This window comes from Jatropha curcas, chromosome 5 (assembly GCF_041381405.1).
Source record: "Jatropha curcas cultivar XTBG-Jc1 chromosome 5, XTBG_Jcur_1.0, whole genome shotgun sequence".
NCBI classification, from domain to species: Eukaryota; Viridiplantae; Streptophyta; class Magnoliopsida; order Malpighiales; family Euphorbiaceae; genus Jatropha; species Jatropha curcas.
Genome location: NC_143155.1, coordinates 26,694,974 through 26,715,197, shown reverse-complemented (window position 1 = coordinate 26,715,197; position 20,224 = coordinate 26,694,974). Strand labels below are relative to the sequence as shown.

The following is a 20,224-nucleotide window of genomic DNA, read 5'->3' as shown; positions in this document are numbered from 1 at the left end:
GTCAATTTTTTTAAAAAAGTAATAAATTATATTTTTCCATCACTTTCGATGTCTCATATTTTTAAAAAAAATAATTCGATTGATGGAATTCAAGGTTTTGAGATAAATAATAACTTTATAAAATTACTATTAATTTTATTATAATATAAAAGAATTAATTATTTAATTAATTGTTGTGTAAAAATCTTAATAACTTATAACAGAGCGAGTAATCATGTTTGCATGGTCAAAAAAGATGTTGAAATCTAAGGACAACTAATGGTCATTTTACACACTCTAGGACCAGGCCTCATGAGTCATGCCGCCAACTGCATCAAAAACACATTGGTGAAACAATGTCCAATCACAGGCCCAAACTTTAATGGGCTAAGCCGTTAATCTGGGTATTCACTATTCATGAACCGCACTTCTCAATCTGTCCGCAAACGAACTGAACCACACTAAGACTATAATCATAAGTTGAATTGATGTGGTTTCAGTTTTGTATAAGTTGACCAAATCCAACCATAGACATTAGTGTTGGATTAGGCTATGAATTTAATAGTGGCACACATCTCTTGCTTAGCGAGTATTAATCTTTAATTAAAATTCAAATCAAATGAAAATGACAATTATTAACTAGTAAAATTCACCTATTAAAATTACTTTCCAATATCAAAAATTCTATTGACTGACAAAATGAGACCAATATATCCTTTCAGTTTGATAATAATAAATAAAATAAAATAAAAAAGAAAAGAAAAGGAAATCCAAAGGTCCAATACTCACAGGATGCACCATTTTTAACATAGACAATAACCAAAGCTAGCTTTAGCTTACCATTTCCCAATCTAAAGTATACTGCCACATTCGCACAGGGGACCACTTGATATGGACCCTTGCCACGTGCATTAATCAGTGCCGTCAAATTACTCTTAGTAACCATGGATGATCTTTGAGCACTTGTTCTTGATCCAACGCAGCCCGTTCTTCAAAGACGTCTTGACTTTGCCTTCCACTGTGTAAACTTTATACTTGGCAATCCTTTTCTTCCGCTTTGTCTCTGGATCGCTAAAACCCCAGGGCGTTGACGTCGTACGAGTCTGCCTGGTGGCGCGAGGCGGAATAGACGGCGGATCGGGAGATTGCGGTCTAGTGGCGTAGATCTGATTGCTAGTTCCAAAACTCCTCCCGCTTACAATCTCGAACCTCCGGTCACCGCCGTAAGATCTTTGACCGTACGAGTCCATATCGACAATCGTAGCCTCGATGGTGAGATCAAGATAAGAGAAGAGAAATGTATAAAAGAAATGTTAGGGTTTATAATGTGACGCTATGAAACAGGCGAAGGGCATAGATGGAAAATAAAAATATTGCAGTTATCGTAGAAGAAGAAAAAAAAAAAAAAACTGCAAAACAGAAGGATAGAGATAAACCTTTATTTAGGCTTTTGGGATTTTTAACCAATATAAATTTCCATATTCTTTGCAACTCTGTGTTGAAGTGGTTGTGGTCTCATTACTCGATGAAATATTTTATTTTTGATTTGATTAAAAAATAATTTGAGAAAAAAAGGGAAAATGAATATGAAAAGAAAATAATTTAGCTGGAAGGTTTTTTTTATGAGGAAATGGACAGCCAAAAGCTTCTGTGTTTTCCTATTATTATGATGTAGATTTAATTAATTGATTAATTAATTAATTATTCTCTGTCATTTCTTAAAAGGTAATTTGAAATTAAATATGCTATGAAACAGCTTAGAATTGCAAGATGCTTTCCTGCTCGCTAGTCACATGACAATTTTTAAAGTATGCGCTTGGACAGTGGAATCGGCAATATTAATTAATAATTAATAAATTGGGTTCTTGTATTCCTTCTCCTTTAAGATTTTATTGATGATGTATGATGTTTATAAAATTAAAATATACATTATAAAAAAAAATTAATTGAAAGGGTATTTTCTTAATAAAATGTAAAAGGTTTATAAAGTCGCATTGCATCAACTTCAATACTGGAGCGTTTTGAATATAAAATTATTGAATTAATGACAGACTTAATTATCACAGGTGGAGCTGAATAAATTCACAACTCACGTTAAAATAAAAAACAAAAAAATTGCCTGCTTGAACTCTTATAATAGAGAACTAAACTGAGGGCGTAAGTTTAAGACAAAGATCAATCCCTGCATCTTCGTCAGAGATCAATTTACCAGGAAATTCAACGAAGGATGATGGCGTTGAAGCAATAACTCGAAACGGTTGCGCAGCAACATAAAGTCGAGGAGGAGTTGATGGAAGCAGCAAGGGAGACGTCGATGGCCTAAATTTAGCAGCTACACCAATGTTTCTAATAAATCCTCCATTATAAATAATGGAAGAAGACGACGTTGATTTCATGGCATGTGAGCTCAAAATTGGAGCAGCTGCAAGCAAGCGTCGATCGCAATGGTATTGTGCTCTTCTCGCTCTTTGCCTCTCTCTCTTATGTGCATTTTGATGGCCTCCTAATGCTTGTGAGTTGGCAAAGGCTCGCCGGCAAAAATGGCACTCGAATTTCCTGCTCTCTAAACAATTTTCAGTTTTGTCTCGGATTTCATCGTCGTGGTCAGTTAATGGAAAACCAAATAATTTCAGGGCGGAAGGCTTCCTATCGGATGGTTGGGATGGAGATGAAGTCTCAGCTGCCATTTTAGTGAACTGAAGTGAAGTGAAGGACCGTCTCTTTTGCGAAGTAAAAGAGCATTTACCCTATATTTATAGACACGGAGATCATAATAGTAATAATATATATTAACACAAATTAATGCTATCATATAGGTAGAAATTAAGGTTGTTCTATGTAACGATTTAATGTGCACGTGTTGGTTTTAAGTTGCCTATCGAAGAATTTCGTGAGCAAGCAAGCCTATCGTATTGGTGGCACATAAGGGTTAGGCTAAAAAAAAGTGCCTGAATGCTTTAAGGTTTAGGTTCACTTGTCCTCTTCCTCTATCCAAAATGGAAGCAAAGCAGGTGTGATGTGTCTAAGTAATTGTACGACGTCGTGATGGATATATCAATTGAAACGAGACAACACGAGGGGAGTGCTACCAGAGCAACCCGCGTCTATGTACGTGTGCGCAATTTTTTGATTAATTGGTTACATATCATTATATGGCAACGTGGCATGTATTCAAATCCTAAAGCATCCAAACAAATCCTATCCATAAGGTAGATTTGTTTTTTTTTCTCTTGATATATAAAAAGAGATAAAGCGACACAAATTAAAGAGAAATGTTGCTACTGCACCATTATCATAATCCATTTAATATTTTTGCCGTGACAAAGTGAAAGTGAAGTATAATAAAGAAAAACCAATCGGATACTAACGTAATTGGTATTGTTATTAATGTAAAAAAAGTGGGAATTCAAGTCCTTTAGATTATACAAATTTTCATCAATTTAGTGAATTAAGGAGGAGGGGCCTCATGTTGTATAGTCCATTGTCTTATCTCTTTTTTTTTTTTTTTTTTTTTTTTTTTTTTGGGAGGTGAAATTCCTCTCGAGCCATGGAGCATAAAGGTTTTTAACCCTTCTAATACAGTGTATTTCCCGGAGATCGAACTTATATTCTCACCCTTCAAGGGATTGAGGTGGTAACACTTCCGTTGGTGTTATTTAAGTTTATTGAACCTTCTAACGAATAAAAAGATATAATAAAAAATATTTGTCTACATTGGATAATTATATATACCAAATAATAGTTAATTGAATTAAAAAAAATGTTATAATTTATTACTTTTTTTTTTACTTATGCGTAAAATTATTTTTTTAGGAAAATGCAAAAAATATTAATATATTTACATTTGTACAAAATAATTTTATTAGATAATCATAGTAGGGAATTCATTTTAGATAATTAGTACGAACCATTTGACGTACTTTACCTAGTGTATATATTTGACACGTGGTACATCTCTCTCTCTCTCTATATATATATATATATATATTTTTTTTTTTTTGAGAAAGTCCTCTCTACATATATTTCTTTTACCTAAGTCCTAACTCCAAATTGCAATTGGCTCATTAACTGACAAGATAGGGTGTCGGCCACTGAACGTGCTCATGGACAAACTCGCATCCTTCACCCTTACATTGGTGGGGCGTGTTTTTTTTATCATACGATCACAGTGTTTCCCACAATCTAAGCTTGATTGACATTTCCTTTATTTCCACTGAAATTTATTTCTGAAATTATTATACAGGCTTTTTTTTTTTATTTTGGGTAACAATTGTTTCTTTATCTTGGAGTTTGACACTTGCTGACAAGGAACTTAACACTTAAAATCGTACGACGTCACTTTTGTCTCTCCTTGTCCTTGAGTAGTTCCACAAGTTAGAGAGCAAAACGAGCAGCACCAACCTTGGGGTTCTCATGTTTATTATCCTCACGCGAAACACTTATCTACCGCTGGTGATGTATTCGTACGTACACCAAATCAATTATAAATTTTAAGTTTAATAAATAACCTATGATATTTCTTTGTCATAAATCAAGGTCCATGTTCTATATAGTGATTGGTGATGGAATTGTTTGGCCATTAATTACCCTAGGCCTATCTATATATTATATGCTTGGAAGTTCTTTATATTCTGGTGATAGCATTGCTCAATAATTGACAATCCCGTGTGAAAATTCTGAAAAGATGGCTAAAGAGTGTATAGCCCTTGCTTTGCGCAGCTCCCAGTCTCCCACCATTTGCTTCATGGTGTCAAATCATGCATACTTTAGATTCCGGCAGTCGGAGAAAGTCATTCTGTACTGAACTGGTCCTCCACAGGTTACATGCACCATTTCAAGAAAATTAATTATTCAAAAAAAGACAAATTTAAGAGATAAATCAAAATTTAATCATGATTAATCACATAAAAGGTGATTAATTAATAGTAAGCAGGAGTCAAGCAGCTGTGCTAGGGTATTTACAATCAGTGACTTTCTATAAAACTTTGGCACGCCAATGTCTACGTACCTCTAGTCCAAGAGTGGTGGATATATACATTAAGATATTGTAGCCTAATACGACAAATCGTACAAGATAACATTGTGCCTAAGTATAGCTATCTAGAGATTGATGCTTAAGACAGTACCATTCCTGTTGTGTTCTATCACATCTGTCTTCTGTTATTATCAGTTTTCCCCTTTCGGAGAAATTCTCGTTTGATGAGATATTTTTTTTTTAAAGAATATTAATTAGAATACTAAAATTTCACTGGGTTTAATGATGGCTCTAGCAAACGGTGGTTAAGCGTTCGAAGAAATGGAATTAAGGAATGTTCTAAACAAGCTGTTTATGAATTTAGGTTGAAGAATCAATGATTCCATATATCATATCAGTTTTACTTTAAAACATCACAAGATATTATAGAATCCTTGAAATGACCCCACTGAGAAACATGATTTAATACCGAGAGCTTATGAATGGCTATTAATCAATCTGTTCGGAGTAAGGTCAACCCTGTACACTTGCTGGTTTGTTTCTACTTGGTGGTGCGTAACACTTTTCGGCTGTTGTCAACAATTTCGTTCAAGATAAGAGTGATTATTCTTGGCGTGAGGCATGCTTGAGCTAAATCTTGGGGGACAAAAGAAAAAGAAACAATAGACATTAATTATTGACTCAGGTGTTACTTTCAGAAGAGGTGGAGGCTCACATTGGACGGCAATAATGGCTTCTTCTTCTTATTATTATTATTGAAGTTGATGGATATTATTAGACTGAAATTTTAATGGGTATGTGTCAAGGATTTATATATTTTGTATTCATCATCGAAATCGTGTTTTAAACCAAGATAACGTTATTTCACTTGTTACTTGAAGGACGAAGGACATCAGTTCGAGCAATGAGAACAGTTTGTTAAAAAAAAAAAAATTCAATACACGTTTAAGATATTTCGTGGATTAATATATGTTTTGAAGTTATTTGGAACACCAATCTTGACTGTAAAACTCAAGTCCATAAATCGTGTGATTTGTATCCATTCATCAGTACAAGAAGTTGGATATAGGGCCCTTCTCTCCTGCCTTTTGATGAATAATGGTTCTTATCCATCTGAAACTGAAATACTATACAAAGTGTGTTTTGTGCATGTGGATCAGAATTTCTAACAGTGCTAGAACAGAATTCTGACATCAATTGATTTGAAATTTGTAAACATATGACAACACAACACGTCAACACCCAATTGGATTTAGATATAGACGCATATATGCATGTGTAAACGACATCATGTGAATCACATAGATTTATCCAAAGCCCTCTATGCATCTAGGAATATTTTGAGACTAAAGTTACAAGAACTATTGAATTTATTGTCAATTGTGCCCTTTATTCTTTTTCGTTATGATAATGATTGCCTTTTATGAAAATCAAGAGTAAGAGGATGGTTCTAATTCATGCATGCTCTAATGGTAAAAGTTGAAAATTTTGTCAAAAAAAAAAAACTGAAAATAGTTTATATTTCGCTGATCAAATTCAGAGTGAGTAATTACCTTGTCTCCATGATTGCGTAATTGTACGATTTTCTTATCCAAGGTTTATGAGCTATGGGCCTCTGTTTTCATAATCTTAAAATGAAATGGGTCGGAAACTATTCTCTGTGAAAGGCCCAATATCTCGAGTCCAAGTTCAGCCCATTTGCAGCTCTCAAAGCTGGGCGCATTTTATCGGAGTAGCCGGTAACTGGCTAACGGCAACCAGCACTGTGGCGCAAGTTACGGTTTCGTCGAAAGAGGTTAGTATTATTTATGGCTGAGGAGGGTAACAAACGGGATAAATATCCACGGGAAACGGCGGCGTAGCTTCTCTGCCTCTTTCTGGGCAGATGCAACCGACTCCGATGATGAACTAAACGAAAATGGAAAATCGCTTTATTATAACTTTGTCGTTAATAATGATCTGCCGTTGCGTAATCAGAACGCTCAGTCGTTGACCATTTCATAGAGAAACGAACCCTTCTCAGTCGGGTCGTGAAGGTTGGATCGCGATCCCAATCACAATCAGGGAACCATCATCGTCATTTTTATGTCCTAGGGGAAAAAGTTTCCATCCGATAAGGAGACGGGAGAAACTCCTCTCAGTTGAGATTTTCTTTTCCTATTAAAAAAAAGTAACTAATTATAAATTAAGAGCAAACTGATTAGGATGATTTATTTGCACTTAGAGAACTAAATTTAAGATTAGAATATTTGAATCCCAATCTCCATCCACACATATCCAACTAAATTTGTGCCAAAGAAACCAGATAAGAAATGACATACTGTATTTAGTATGTTCCAGTTTAAAATACAAAATTCAATTGAATTCCATACAGTTAATGTTATACCTAATAAATTTATAATAATTAAGAAATATATGAACCAATAACAATATATTGATAAATATAATATAGGTATTATATATAACAATATAAATAGTGTAATTGAAATTTTTGGGGTTGCCGCTTGTTGCCTTGCCTGATTGCAATAGAGACTGGCAGTCAGAGATTGAACTATTATATTTTCTCTATTCAGTGCATGGAGTCGAAGAAATATATAAAAAGAAGAAATATAACAGAACATGCAGAACTATTTATACAATCTATCATTAAAGAGTAAATACTATTATTTAGCTGAGAGTCGTATTAAATTCAAAAATGAAGCAGTTTTTCCACTAATTTTCTGCTTCATCAGCCAAAGAAACCTTACTTAGTCTACTAGGCAATGTTCTTGCGTCAATGTTATTGTTTCTAACCTTTCTGCTTCCAGCTCTGCGGCTGCTTGATCCGTAGAGTGCTCTATGTGCAAGCGCTTTTCCAAACCCATGTGTAGTCAATGCCTTGCTATGAACTGAGGATTCAGTTGAATTTTCATGGTTGCTGTCATTTTGGATGTTCGTCACTTCAGCATTACCTTTCTCACTGGCCATCTCTCTCTCTCGCTCTTGCTCCTTTGGATGATTTGAAGGAGCTCTGCAGTGAAGAAGCCAAGACAAGATTATATTGATCTTTTCTGATTTCACATCAGCATTTTTGATAGTGGAATCTGAAGATGGCAAAGTTATTAAGAGCAAAGTAGTTCATGGCGGAAAGGAAACTACAAGATAAAATTCTTTTGCTAAAACAATGAGTTAATAAATGTATCTTTGAAGGGAAGACACCAAATGTACTAAAGTAGCAACCTTTAATCTGCACAGCTATTATTGTCAGTTTAATTATCTTGATCTTTTTTTTGACGCAAAGACAGGAATTGATATTTGGATACTACTTTTTTTCTTTTTAACATTTGTCTTTTAAGATGGATGTTAAATTATTTTCACCGATTTGAGTAAATGATAAAATTGCCAGTTTTGAATTCAAAAATCCCACCTCAGTAAATGGATAAACTTCCCAGTTTTAAGTAAACTGATTCATTGATTATGTCTCTTAAGTGCCTTTTTTTTTTTTTTTTTTTTTTGGGGGGGGGGGGGGGGGGGGTGGGGGAAGAAACCTTTGTGTGTGAAAAGTGAATGATTGTCCAAGAAAGTAGCGGGCGCTCGCACCAAAATTTGGCTTTAGTGCATGTGACCGTGCTGGTGTCTCTATGCTTGTGAATTTTACTAGCACTGTTTAAAAGAAAACTTTAATAGATATTTGATAACCTTTTTAATCAGCCGGCTGATTACAAGTTTCTCTAATTTATATTTATATTCTATTTGAACTTAATTAACCTGATAAAAATAATTATTAATAAAATCTTTTTTTTTTTCAAATTAATATTTTCTATGATCATTTTATTGTAATTATTAAAAATTATACTTTTTCTATTAAATATTTTTTTTAATTTTAATTAATATTTTTATTTATATAACACATTAAAATAAAAGATGATATATTCCCTATATATATATAGATCAAACTATATAGAAACACTTGTCCCTCTTTACTTTTTAATAGCAATTGCTATCAAAAGTTCACTAAACACCAGCATTTGTCGATTAACCGCTACCGTTTACCAACTAGAAGCCACTGGCTCATAAGAACTGCAAAACCAAATAGACCCTTTATTTCAGGAGAGGCGAAGGTAATAGGACATTAATAATTAACGGACTTCAATCACTAGGACCTGGAATTAGAAACTTCGATCATATAACTAAAACCTAATACTAACAAACAACCTAGTATCGTAATAAAAATTAACCATGAAATTAACATTAAGAAAAAGGGATACAAACCCATGCAGCATTTTTTTTTTTTTCAAATTGATGAGAAAACATAAAATTTAGATCATATGCCGCACCTCACCTCTTTGTTTGTTACTGTTAGATGCTTGTAAGAGTCACGATATCCATCAACAATGAAAAATAATCTATATGCTTTGGTCCCCACATGCTCAACCTATTGCCTGATCTCAATCATATCTTTTTTTTTTTTTTTTTTATCCCTTCTTTACCCTTTTTATTTTTCTGTTGCATAAGTAGCAGAAGATTGGACATTGGAGTAGCTGTAAGTTCTGTCTCTAGCTTTTGGACTGATATCATATCTATCTCCATCGCCAGTTATAAACAATCAAATACCAATATCCGTCATAGATATTTTGCTTTTGTCATTTTACCACCTTTTCCAGATTAAGGGAATGACTTGATGTTGAAACAATCCAAAAAAATTGTCTAGTCTCTATCTATAACAACTTTAGACAGTCAGATTCCGACTGAATCCAGGAACAATAGTCGCTAAGCCACTAATTGTTTCCCATTACGTAAAATTTCAGATTGCACAAAAACTTTAGAAACTAAAAATTCCCGAAGCAATGGAGCTCTGAATCACTGATCAAGGCAGCTAGAAGCTAGAGCTAAACACAAAGCTTAAGCTTTATGTTAAATAATTAACATGGGGCAAGGAAATCTCTTAATAGTCTTCTAAAGAAAAATCCTAACTCCATTGGGGTTCAAAGGTTTTGGGTGTTGAGATCATACACGGTGGATAAAAACGACTATCTAGCAAGGAAGACGGTGTTGGTGGTTACAATGCCGATGGCAGCGAGTAAATGGTATTATTCACAGGCAGCATACACGTCAAGTGTGTGACTATGCAGAAGGTAATTAAAAAGTAACAAATAAAAGCTTGTGTCATTCACAAGGAACATGCAATATTTACCTGGCTTTTACAGTCTTACATATATGCCTTTCATGTGTAGAAAACCAGCAACTAGGCCCCAGAAAAGGATTTCCACAATTACAAAAGCTAGTTTGCCCCATTTATGAGAATGAAGCATGTGTTGCAACAGTGATTCTGTGCCATTAACCTGAAAGTCATATTTGGTGAAGTCAGCCTATAAACTATCAAGTAACATCTCATTCCGTCATATTTTCAGCACGTTCAATATAAAGCTAAAGAATTCCCTTCATAATTCAGCACACAAGGCTCATTTACCCCAAATTACTTCTTTCCAAGATGACAAATAATGAATTTAAGCACATAATTGGATTTTTTTTTTTTTTTTATTTGGTGGCGCCAGTGTAAGAGATTATTGGAACTAAGAGCCAAAAAGAGAATAAATGCCTTACCAAGTTGTTTTCAGTTGATTGCCAATAGAAACCTTGCAGGGCTGCTGGGAAAAGGTCACAGGCAGCCAAAGCATATATTATGAGCGCATTCATTCCCATCCACTGAAGTATCACTACGGGTTTTCTAAAATGTTTGACATCAACCTGCACCACATATGGTTGAATAGGAAGACACATCTCTCATAGCTGTACAGTATCCAAAATCTCAGTTCCCTATTCTTTTCATAACAATTTCACTTGGGAAAGGATGATCCACAAAGTAATTAGTATCACTTTCAGAAGAGAGAAGAAAAAATTCAAGTGGACTATTGTATTGTTATCAAATTAGGTGGTTTAGACAGATATGATCATTGCTTCCCTTCAAGTACCTCACAGCAGAAACATATTATGAGTCAATTAAGTAGTCACGTTGTATCTGTTTCTTGACAAGGATTCTAGCACATTGAATTATTACCTCCATGCATAAATGTATACATGCACAAACAAATAAAATAGGACAAAAAACTTACTATATAAAATAAAATAGTTAAAAGCAGGCCTGATGCTCCTGTTGTGATGCACATATAGCTCAATGTATACAGTGGTTTAGAAAAAGGAATGCCTGCAATATTCACAACCATTATTAGGGGCAAACAGCAAATCTCCTCAACAAATTGCTGATGCGTGAGATTATTCTAATAAGAAATTACCAAGCAGTTCCAAAACATATCCAGTAATCAGCAAAGAGAAAGAAGACATTGTCCACAAGAGCACCCTCTCCATGTGGTCCTGCAGCAAATGAGTATGAACATGTATTATAAACAGAATCCATCAAATTGCCTCATGAAGACTCATGTACAAGCATTTCATATGAATCATGATTAAAGAACAGAAAGTGATTAGCTTGTAAAAGTGTACATACCCCTAACAACAAGAAGTATCATACCTTAAAATGAGCAACTATATGCCCGAAATGCAACCCCAAAAAACATGTAACAGCAGCCATCAAGGAACTGGAGATATTTGTTCATCAAAACAATTTAGTAATCATACTTAAATACCTAAAAGACAAACATTATCAAAATATCAACTTGAGCAAAACCCCAAAAAAACATGTCCCTGGCTTGCTTAATTCACACATTGAATTTTTATGAAGATCAACTTCCCGTTTCTTTTCATCATTATCGGATTATGTGATTCATAAACTACGTCTACAGGTCTTTCATATCCATAAATTAAAGTCAAAATATGGTAAGTTGATATATATTAGTAAATAGTACAGACAGTGAAGAAGCAGAGAAGCAAAGGCAGCATTAACCTTAAAAGACCCTCAGGATCAAATGGAGCGAGGCACCATGCAGGTGCATTTGGTGGCATAGGTCCATAGTCAGGAGAATTCACACTGCATTGCTATAGGAAAAATTAAGGTCAAGGTCTTTCATATGAAAGAAACAACACTTAAATTTAACCCAGGGAATCACCTTTGTCCTTCTGTACACAGGACGCTGATACAGATGATGTTCACCGAGAAAGAATCTATCAATCAGGCCAACGGCATTACAAGGTGGTTCAAGACTTCCCCTCACTCCACATGTCACCTAGAAATCATGTATGTTGGTTTAAATTCGATAAAATAGAGAGGCTTCTAAAGAAAAGAAGATAGGAGGGGAACTATAATTAAAGGTTCAAACTAGAAAGACTTGTTGAAGAATAAAGTTTTATTTATTTCAATAATTAACTAACATTGTATATCTGGCAGTTATATCACTCTCACATCATAAACTTCTTCTCAAGAAAGAAAATTGATTTTCAATGTTTAATCTTGTCAGAACATACTTTTGATAGTGTTCAAGACTGAACAGTTTAACTGATTGCAGTTCAATGTATCAAGAACTTCTGTAACATGTTTAATTGCATGACATTGCAATTAGCCGCAAGGACTACATTCAAACAATAATTTGTGCTTGAAATAATGGACAGTCAATAAATAGAAAGCAGACAAGGTAACAATCGCATATTCCAAACAAGAAAGCAATAAAGCTACTAGCTTATAATGTGCAGTCCCTTGAAAAGATATGATAAAAGAACTGAAATGGTATGTCAAGAACAAAATGCACTCAGTCATTTAGAGAAAGGATCAACACCCTCTTTAAGATAGAAAATGGTGGACAAACTTATATTCATTGAATAGTCAAATAATGCATCATAACTCAACCAAAAAATGTATCATCCTCAAGTACGGACAGATAATCAATAGTAGAACAGATAGCTCAAATAAGATACCAGACATTTCATGATGGAGAATGTATCACAATTAACTGTATTGATGGTCTAAGTATTCATGACTGATAATGTGTAAGATCTTTCTTGATGGTATAAGGTTACATGACGGATAATGTGAATTTGAAACTTGATAGAACTTTTTTTCAGTAAGTGTAAAAATCATACGGTTCAACTCACATTTTGAGTACCAGATCCATAAGCAAACAGATTTATGCTTGGAGCTTCAAATTCCCAATTTGGAACATAAAGACCATACAATAAGCACATATAAGATAAGCACAGTAAGAAACAAACCATCCTGCAAAATAAAAAAAAAGTTATATGCTTCCAAAAAGGTCAAACAAACGAGAGATATGGAAATGACTTTGACTTAAGTAACTCAAAGTTAATGACATTTTTATAAAATTCACTAAACAGAAAGGTATAATTTATTTTGCCATTGATGCGAACAAAATGCCTTAGGACTGTAACGAATTAAAATTACAATAAATAATAAAACAAACCTAGAGTGCAGGTACACAATCAAAATTTATGGAATTTTAAAATGAAAATACATTTGGATTAGAACAATCCTTCATAAATTATGAGTAGAACACCATACAGTACTAGAAATGGTATAACTTCCAAGTAATAGAACTAACCACTGAACGTAGTATTTCTTCACAAAAGCTAAAGGAGAGTCAACGATGATATGGTCCACAAGCCAGATCTCTGACATTGAAGCGAAGAAATACCCAATTGAAATCCTCTGTAAATCATAAGTGCAAGATAAACTTGAAAATTTTATAAGAGCATATATCTGCAGCAGTAGTCACATCTAAATTGCCAGTCATAACAAAAACAAACAAATCAAACAGAAATGACACCATGCGGAAGAACTATACATATTCATGTCAGATGAAATTTTATATAAAGTGCTCTCCAGTCTAAGCATGTATTATTCACTAGTTCATGCACTCAGAGCTCATGATGTTGCCTATTAATCTCCTACAACTCATTGGCCCATCTTCATCATTCCAAAATTCATTTCCACAAATTAACATCTGCTTAAAACATGGAAGATGCATACCCCATTTCTAAAGTTTAAACCCACCACATGCATAGTGCCCGATTACCCCCAAAATCAAGATCCCGACAGCATAAGGGCACCAAGAACTAGCATTGGGGGAATACAAAGAACAAAGCACCTTTAACAAAGCAGTGATCACTCAAGGAAAAAAGTCTGCCAATAAAATACCAAACTTAATGCAACTGATTGTTTAAGAATGCTACCTGTAGTACACCCATCCAACGTATCTTGCTCACATCAACCCCATAAGTTAAATGGTTTCGCCCATGGAAATACCCACCTTTATAAATTCAAATAAGAAACACAGAATTCCAAATTTTATCAGCACTGCATAAATAAGTAAAAGGAGTATATAATTAACTCTCATACTCAAAACAAGCGAGCAGCATTCACTTACACAGATGGAAAACATTTGGATACCATTTAAATTAATTGTTGAGAACTTTTAAGTCAGTTATCTTACATGCAATGGTAGAAAATCTTGATGCCTATAGCAGATGGCAACCTACCTTGCAACAGCAAACCCAGAAGAAATAGTTTAATTGTCCTCAGTATGACTTTCTTGGTTGCAATTGTTTTGCTAGATATTTTCTGCACAGAATCATGTATGATGGCTGAAGAAAATTAATTGAATTGCTTCAAAGAATCTCCAAAGTATACATACATATATAGTTATACTCCAGCACTGGTTCATCTCATATGACTACTTGCAGTTCCTAATTATTATCTTCCACTTTTAAATGGAACTGAACCACAGTGTTGAATATTCTCCATTATCATACATCCTTAAACAGTATTGAATTAAGAGAAATTAGGAGACACAGCTGAAGCACACAACCAGACAGTTTAAAAAAGAGGTTTTATTGTCAAATAGTGAAATTATTTCTATCCATTGTGTATAAAAATGAAGCTATAATAATTTCACACAGCAATGCTACTCTGATCTCATATGCAAAAAAAGGAAAAATCAACAATGACAATTTCTGTAGCAAAGGGTTAGAAAGTTGAAAAAAGCATCAACAAGTTAACCAGCTTACATGACACATATTCACCGACACACTACATAACATAATTGAACGGCAAGCTCAATTCACAAAGAAATTCCCTCACCTTAAATACCAAACCGATAGAAACACCAACAACAAAGAGGAAAAATGGCATCACGAAATCTGCTAGTGTCACACCAAACCATGGGGAATGATTAATGGAAGGAAAAGCTCCTCCGGCATCATCAACTAAAATCATGAGCTGTAATAAATAACAGGTGCATTATTATGAATGGATGACCAAAGAGGCAAAAAAAACTTAAACGAGTCTGCGATTAATGTATCATTTTTATTCTTTAATTAATTTCAAGATAAGAATTAACCAAATGAAGTACTCAAGCTTAAACATTTTGGGATTTCAATAACACTCAATTAGTGTTCAATATTAATTTCCACTGGCTAATCAGAAACAACAACCAAATAACACAGCATATATATCCTAACTCCTGATGACACACCAAAAATAACTTCCAAAAATTGTCATCATCTCATCAAAATCAAGTTTAAGTGAACATGGAATTGAGATATTAGGGCCGTACCGCGACGGTGAGTCCACGGAATACGTCAAGAGAAATAAGACGTTGATTAGGTGGCGGCTGTGCGTCTGCTTCGTTGGATGATGAGGAAGGTACGATCTCTGACTCGCGTTCGTTGGCATTTGAAAGTGGAGCATTATGGAGTAGAAGAGGTTGCCGTCGTTCATCTTCTGTCACTGCGATCAGAGTTGACATCTCTCCTTCTCTCTCCGAATGTTTGGTTTCTCTTTCTTGTTCTGGTGTCAATAGATGGCGCGAGGAACAACTGCTTCGAGCGGCACTCTACCACTGGGTTGACCGACCAAACGGTTTCGGCTGAGGTCTGGACTGAACGTTTGGTTAAACCAACCACCTTCGCATCAATTTTATTTTTTTTAATTTATTAAATTTATTCTATTTTTTAATTCTTTCGAACAAATTTAACAGGTTTGAATATTAAACAGATTTGCATAATGTATTTTAAGTGGATAATCTACTTGTTGCCAGACTATTCAAACTTAGCCTTTACTCTAGAAAAAATTAATCATTGACTTGGGTTCAAACCGAGCCTAGTAAAGATATACAGTGAATGTATATTTATTATTTGCACATCCAGCTATAATTAATTGTCATTTAATCTTTATTTAGATACAAGTTTTTTTTTTTTTTTTAAGAAGGAAAATAACTATATCAATTATCCTGCGAAAGATAATCTTTGTTGTTTGGAGGAAAGAAAAAATATTAAAATAAATAATATTTCACTTATTTTTATCTAACTTTATATATTTTAAATCTCGGAAACTAAATTTGGAAAGAAAATAATGAAAAAATGAAATTTTCATTTATTTTATTAAATGTCTAATGAGTAAAAACAGCCTGAATTTTTTTAATAATTTTGGTGAATTCCTCAATTGATAAGTTAACTTTAATCAATTTTATATATTTTATTATTATTTAAGTGAGGATGTAATTATTAAGTTTAATATTTTTTATCTAAAATTTTACCTTTTTCTAAACAAAAGACAATAATTTTATTTTATTTTATTTATTATTTAATTTATATCCAAACAAAAAAAATAACAAAAATAATTGACTAATTATTATTTTTTCTATTATTTTTCTTTCTCCGTTATTTTCATTTCTATCATTTCCAAATAAAGCTTTAAAATAATGTTACTATTTTGTGTCTTTATTTTTCCAATGAAAATACGTGCATATCCTTCTTTCTTAAAGAAACACTCATATGTCATATCCTTCTTTATCATTAATTTCAAAAAAAAAAAAAAAATGTATACACCAAACAAAAGCAATCAAGACCCTGTAACCAAAAAAAAAAAAAAAAAAAAAATCAATCGATACCCGTCTCTTTCGAGAAGGCAATAAATGCGAGGATGATAATAATGTTACAAAAAATGGTATGCGATTTTCTGTATATGGTCTTCATATTAATTCTCCCTTTCTTTTTTTAATCTGATAAACATGAGATTTCGACAGCTTGATTCCATTTTTATTTTACTGGGTCTCTTCAGAGTATTATACTTGCCAGTTTTAAGTATCAAATTAACCAAGAGAGCCTCAAATAAACGAAGAGGACACCCAAAGATAAAACGATGGCGGTGAGAAATATATGGGGTGGTAGTTTCGATGTGACCACCGTAACTGCTTCGTCTATTGATGATGGCTACGATGACAGGGAAGCGTTTCAACTGTCGTCCGAGGAGGTGAAGCAGAGCTGGCTGTTGAGGCCACTGCAGGAGATTATTGAGAAGAGGAGGAAGAAAATTAATAATTACGTGAACTGCGTCGTGGTCAGAACTCTGTTACTAGTAGTTGTTTTCGCAGGTATTTTCTCCCTCATTGTTACAGTCGTCCTCCGTAGCCACCGCCACCATCCTCCGGCAGGCCCTGATAATTACACCGTTGCTCTCCACCAGGCACTCATGTTCTTTGACGCTCAACAGTGTACTCTCTCTCTCTCTCTCTCCGTGTCTCTTTTAGGAGTGCACTGTTGATTTGGCTCTCTTCTATTTTCAACTGGTAATCAGGAAGTAGAAAGGGAAGTTATACTATCCCATTTTATAGTTTTCTTTAAGGAAAATTATAATATAGAAGGGGAAAATAAACTCAGAGCGCCAGAGTATTTGCTTGTATGTCTTCCGACGATAGTAAAATGGCCATAAAATATTAATTCAGGCCAATTTGCATGAATAATTAAGAATTAATCTTTAGCGTTTGGCTTTTCGAATATCAATTAGAAAAGCTATCATAATTTTTCTTGGTGAATATTAATAGGAGTACTCTTGTTCAAAAAATTTTCTTATTGGATTGGTTTAATACATGGATGGTCCAAAAATGAGTCAAGTACTTCCACTTCAACCGGATATTTAATAAATGGGAAGGACTTGCACATTTAAATTAGAGTATTTTTGTGTTTGCATTGAAAAGAACAAGAATAATATTAATTTTCACCAATGACAATCGATTATTGACTATAATTTTATACTTCATGTAGTCGGGTATTTCCTTTAATAAATTTAACATTTAGAATATCATTTCAAGTTTCAGTGATTAATGTTTCAAAATTATAATTGAAATATTGAAGATTAATAAGTTGTCAGTGTTTGGTCCTTTAATAAACAACACCCTGATCAATTAACTAATTAAATCACAACTTAATCATATGATTTTATAATTTTATTACTTCAATAAACTAAATTCTTTTAATTTTAATAGCAATATTGAGTTTTCGGTTCACGTAATTAAGTTCTTTTTGTACATTCATCTGTAATTATTCTATTCGTTTAGGTTAGCGCTATGAAATCAGATACACTGTGAAAATTACCGCCAGGAAGGAAATGCCAACATATTCTGTGTTTTTTTTTTTTAGAAAGGAGCCAACATATTCTGTGTTGAATGATTCCCGTATTAGAGATTTCATTTGATATTAAGTTCCAAAATCAATGCTTTAATATTAGCAATACAGCACTACTTTCTCATTTTGGACACTATATATTAAATATTCGATGAGAAATGGATATTCCATTTTTAAAATATTATTGATTATTGATGTTTGATAAGATTTTATGAATCCAAATGTAATTTAATCGTCCATATCATTAATTCTTGATAATCTTCTCACTCTTTGTGCTCCATGCATGCATGCAGCTGGAAAACTTCCATAGGAAAATAATATTTCATGGAGAGGTGACTCATGCTTGAAGGATGAAATAGTTGGCGGCTACTATGACTCTGGTAGTGCAGTGAAGTACACTTCACCTACATCTTTTTCCATCACCATGTTGAGTTGGAGCGTGATCGAATACAGCGCAAAATATGAAGCTGTTGGTGAATTAGATCACGTCAAGAACATAATTAAATGGGGCACTGACTACCTTCTCAAGACCTTCAACTCCTCATCTAAGGATTCAATTGGTAGTATTGCTTCACAGGTTGGGGGAGAATATGATCTCCATTGCTGGATGCGACCAGAAGATATTGACACTGATGATAACAACCCACGTCGAGCAACCACATGTTATAACTGCCCAGCCTTGGCAGCAGAAACTGCTGCTGCATTAGCTGCTGCGTCCATTGTATTCAAGGACATTGACTATTCGAAGAAGCTTGTCCATGGTGCTGAACTGTTATTTAGATTTGCTACAAAAGGTCAAGGTGAAAACTATTCAGGCGGTTCAGATCCATCCTCAACTTTCTATAACTCCAGTGGTTTTTGGGATGAGTTTGTTTGGAGTGGAGCTTGGTTGTATTGCGCAACAGGAAAAACTTCCTATCTTCAACTTGTTACCTCTCCGGACCTGGCAAAAAAAGACTATGCTTTCTGGGGAGGCCCGAGTCGAGGTATACTTAGTTGGGACAAAAAGCATGCTGGTGCTCAGTTGCTTCTAAGCCGTATGAGAATTTTCCTGGGTTATGGCTACCCATATGAAGAAATGTTGAGGACATTTCACAAACATACAGAAGAAATCATGTGTTCGTATCTACGGGTTTTCCCATACTTTCATCGAACCAAAGGAGGATTGATCCTAGTAAACAATAGGAGACCACGGCCTCTTCAATATATAGTGAATGCAGCTTTCATGGCTATCCTTTACAGTGATTATCTTGATGGCAAATTGGTTTCAGGATGGCAATGTGGGGCTAACTTTTACACAACTGAAACTTTGCGGGACTTGGCGAGAAAGCAGATTAATTACATCCTCGGAAAAAATCATCAGAGTATTAGCTATGTTGTAGGATTTGGCAATCATTTTCCACAGCATGTGCACCACAGAGGCGCTTCAATTCCGAACGATAAGGTCAAGTATGGCTGTGAAGGAGGATGGAAATGGAGAAATACTCGAAGGCCAAATCCAAATATTATTGTTGGAGCCATGGTTGGCGGTCCTGACCAAAGAGATGATTTCCAGGATATCCGTTCCAATTACAATTACACAGAGTCAACCATTGCAGGAAATGCAGGTCTTGTTGCTGCACTGGTAGCTTTATCAGATGGACCTGGAAACTCTTCTGAAATTGACAAGAATACGATATTTTATGCAATTCGTCCATTTTGAATCGCCACCTACATCACCTTGGACACTATCAGATACTGAGATGCTTCTATAGTACTCATTTCTTCACAAGAAAATTTGACTTGTTATCAGATCAGGATTTTCTGGACAAAACTTTCCAGTATCCAGTATGGATATAACTGCATTGATTTTCATGAAAGTTGTATCATCCCCACTTAAAGATGAAACTATATGCTGTTAGTTCACCAATTCAAAAATTCTTC

The 20,224-nt window shown here is 34.2% G+C and overlaps 3 protein-coding genes and 1 pseudogene across 4 annotated transcripts; 1 reads left to right on the top strand and 3 right to left on the bottom strand.

Moving 5' to 3' along the window:
* Positions 1 to 627: 627 nt before the first annotated feature.
* On the bottom strand, positions 628 to 1,642 carry LOC105642590 (uncharacterized). Its single transcript, XM_012227464.3, has 2 exons — positions 1,416 to 1,642; positions 628 to 1,244 (listed from the first exon to the last, which is right to left on the bottom strand). Exon 2 carries the CDS (start codon positions 1,227 to 1,229, stop codon positions 915 to 917), a length of 315 nt encoding a protein of 104 aa, XP_012082854.1. The 5' UTR covers positions 1,230 to 1,244; positions 1,416 to 1,642; the 3' UTR covers positions 628 to 914.
* A 356-nt stretch (positions 1,643 to 1,998) lies between these two features.
* LOC149496485 (uncharacterized) lies at positions 1,999 to 2,970 on the bottom strand. Its single transcript, XM_089722164.1, has one exon. The coding sequence runs from the start codon at positions 2,664 to 2,666 to the stop codon at positions 2,124 to 2,126; it is 543 nt and encodes a 180-aa protein (XP_089578290.1). The 5' UTR covers positions 2,667 to 2,970; the 3' UTR covers positions 1,999 to 2,123.
* A 4,776-nt stretch (positions 2,971 to 7,746) lies between these two features.
* Positions 7,747 to 15,814, bottom strand: LOC105642589 (uncharacterized). 2 transcript variants are annotated; one of them, XM_012227462.4, is made up of 14 exons: positions 15,454 to 15,814; positions 14,979 to 15,116; positions 14,378 to 14,459; positions 14,072 to 14,148; positions 13,441 to 13,547; positions 12,977 to 13,097; positions 11,998 to 12,114; positions 11,835 to 11,926; positions 11,463 to 11,529; positions 11,227 to 11,305; positions 11,047 to 11,138; positions 10,538 to 10,681; positions 10,128 to 10,275; positions 7,747 to 7,964 (listed from the first exon to the last, which is right to left on the bottom strand). In XM_012227462.4, exons 1-13 carry the CDS (start codon positions 15,643 to 15,645, stop codon positions 10,135 to 10,137), a joined length of 1,449 nt encoding a protein of 482 aa, XP_012082852.3. In that variant the 5' UTR covers positions 15,646 to 15,814; the 3' UTR covers positions 7,747 to 7,964; positions 10,128 to 10,134. The 2 variants fall into 2 exon arrangements, with proteins under 2 accessions (XP_012082852.3, XP_089577782.1); XM_089721656.1 differs by lacking the exon at positions 7,747 to 7,964 and adding an exon at positions 8,852 to 9,013.
* A 1,114-nt stretch (positions 15,815 to 16,928) lies between these two features.
* LOC105643303 (endoglucanase 25 pseudogene) lies at positions 16,929 to 20,003 on the top strand (annotated as a pseudogene).
* Positions 20,004 to 20,224: the final 221 nt, after the last annotated feature.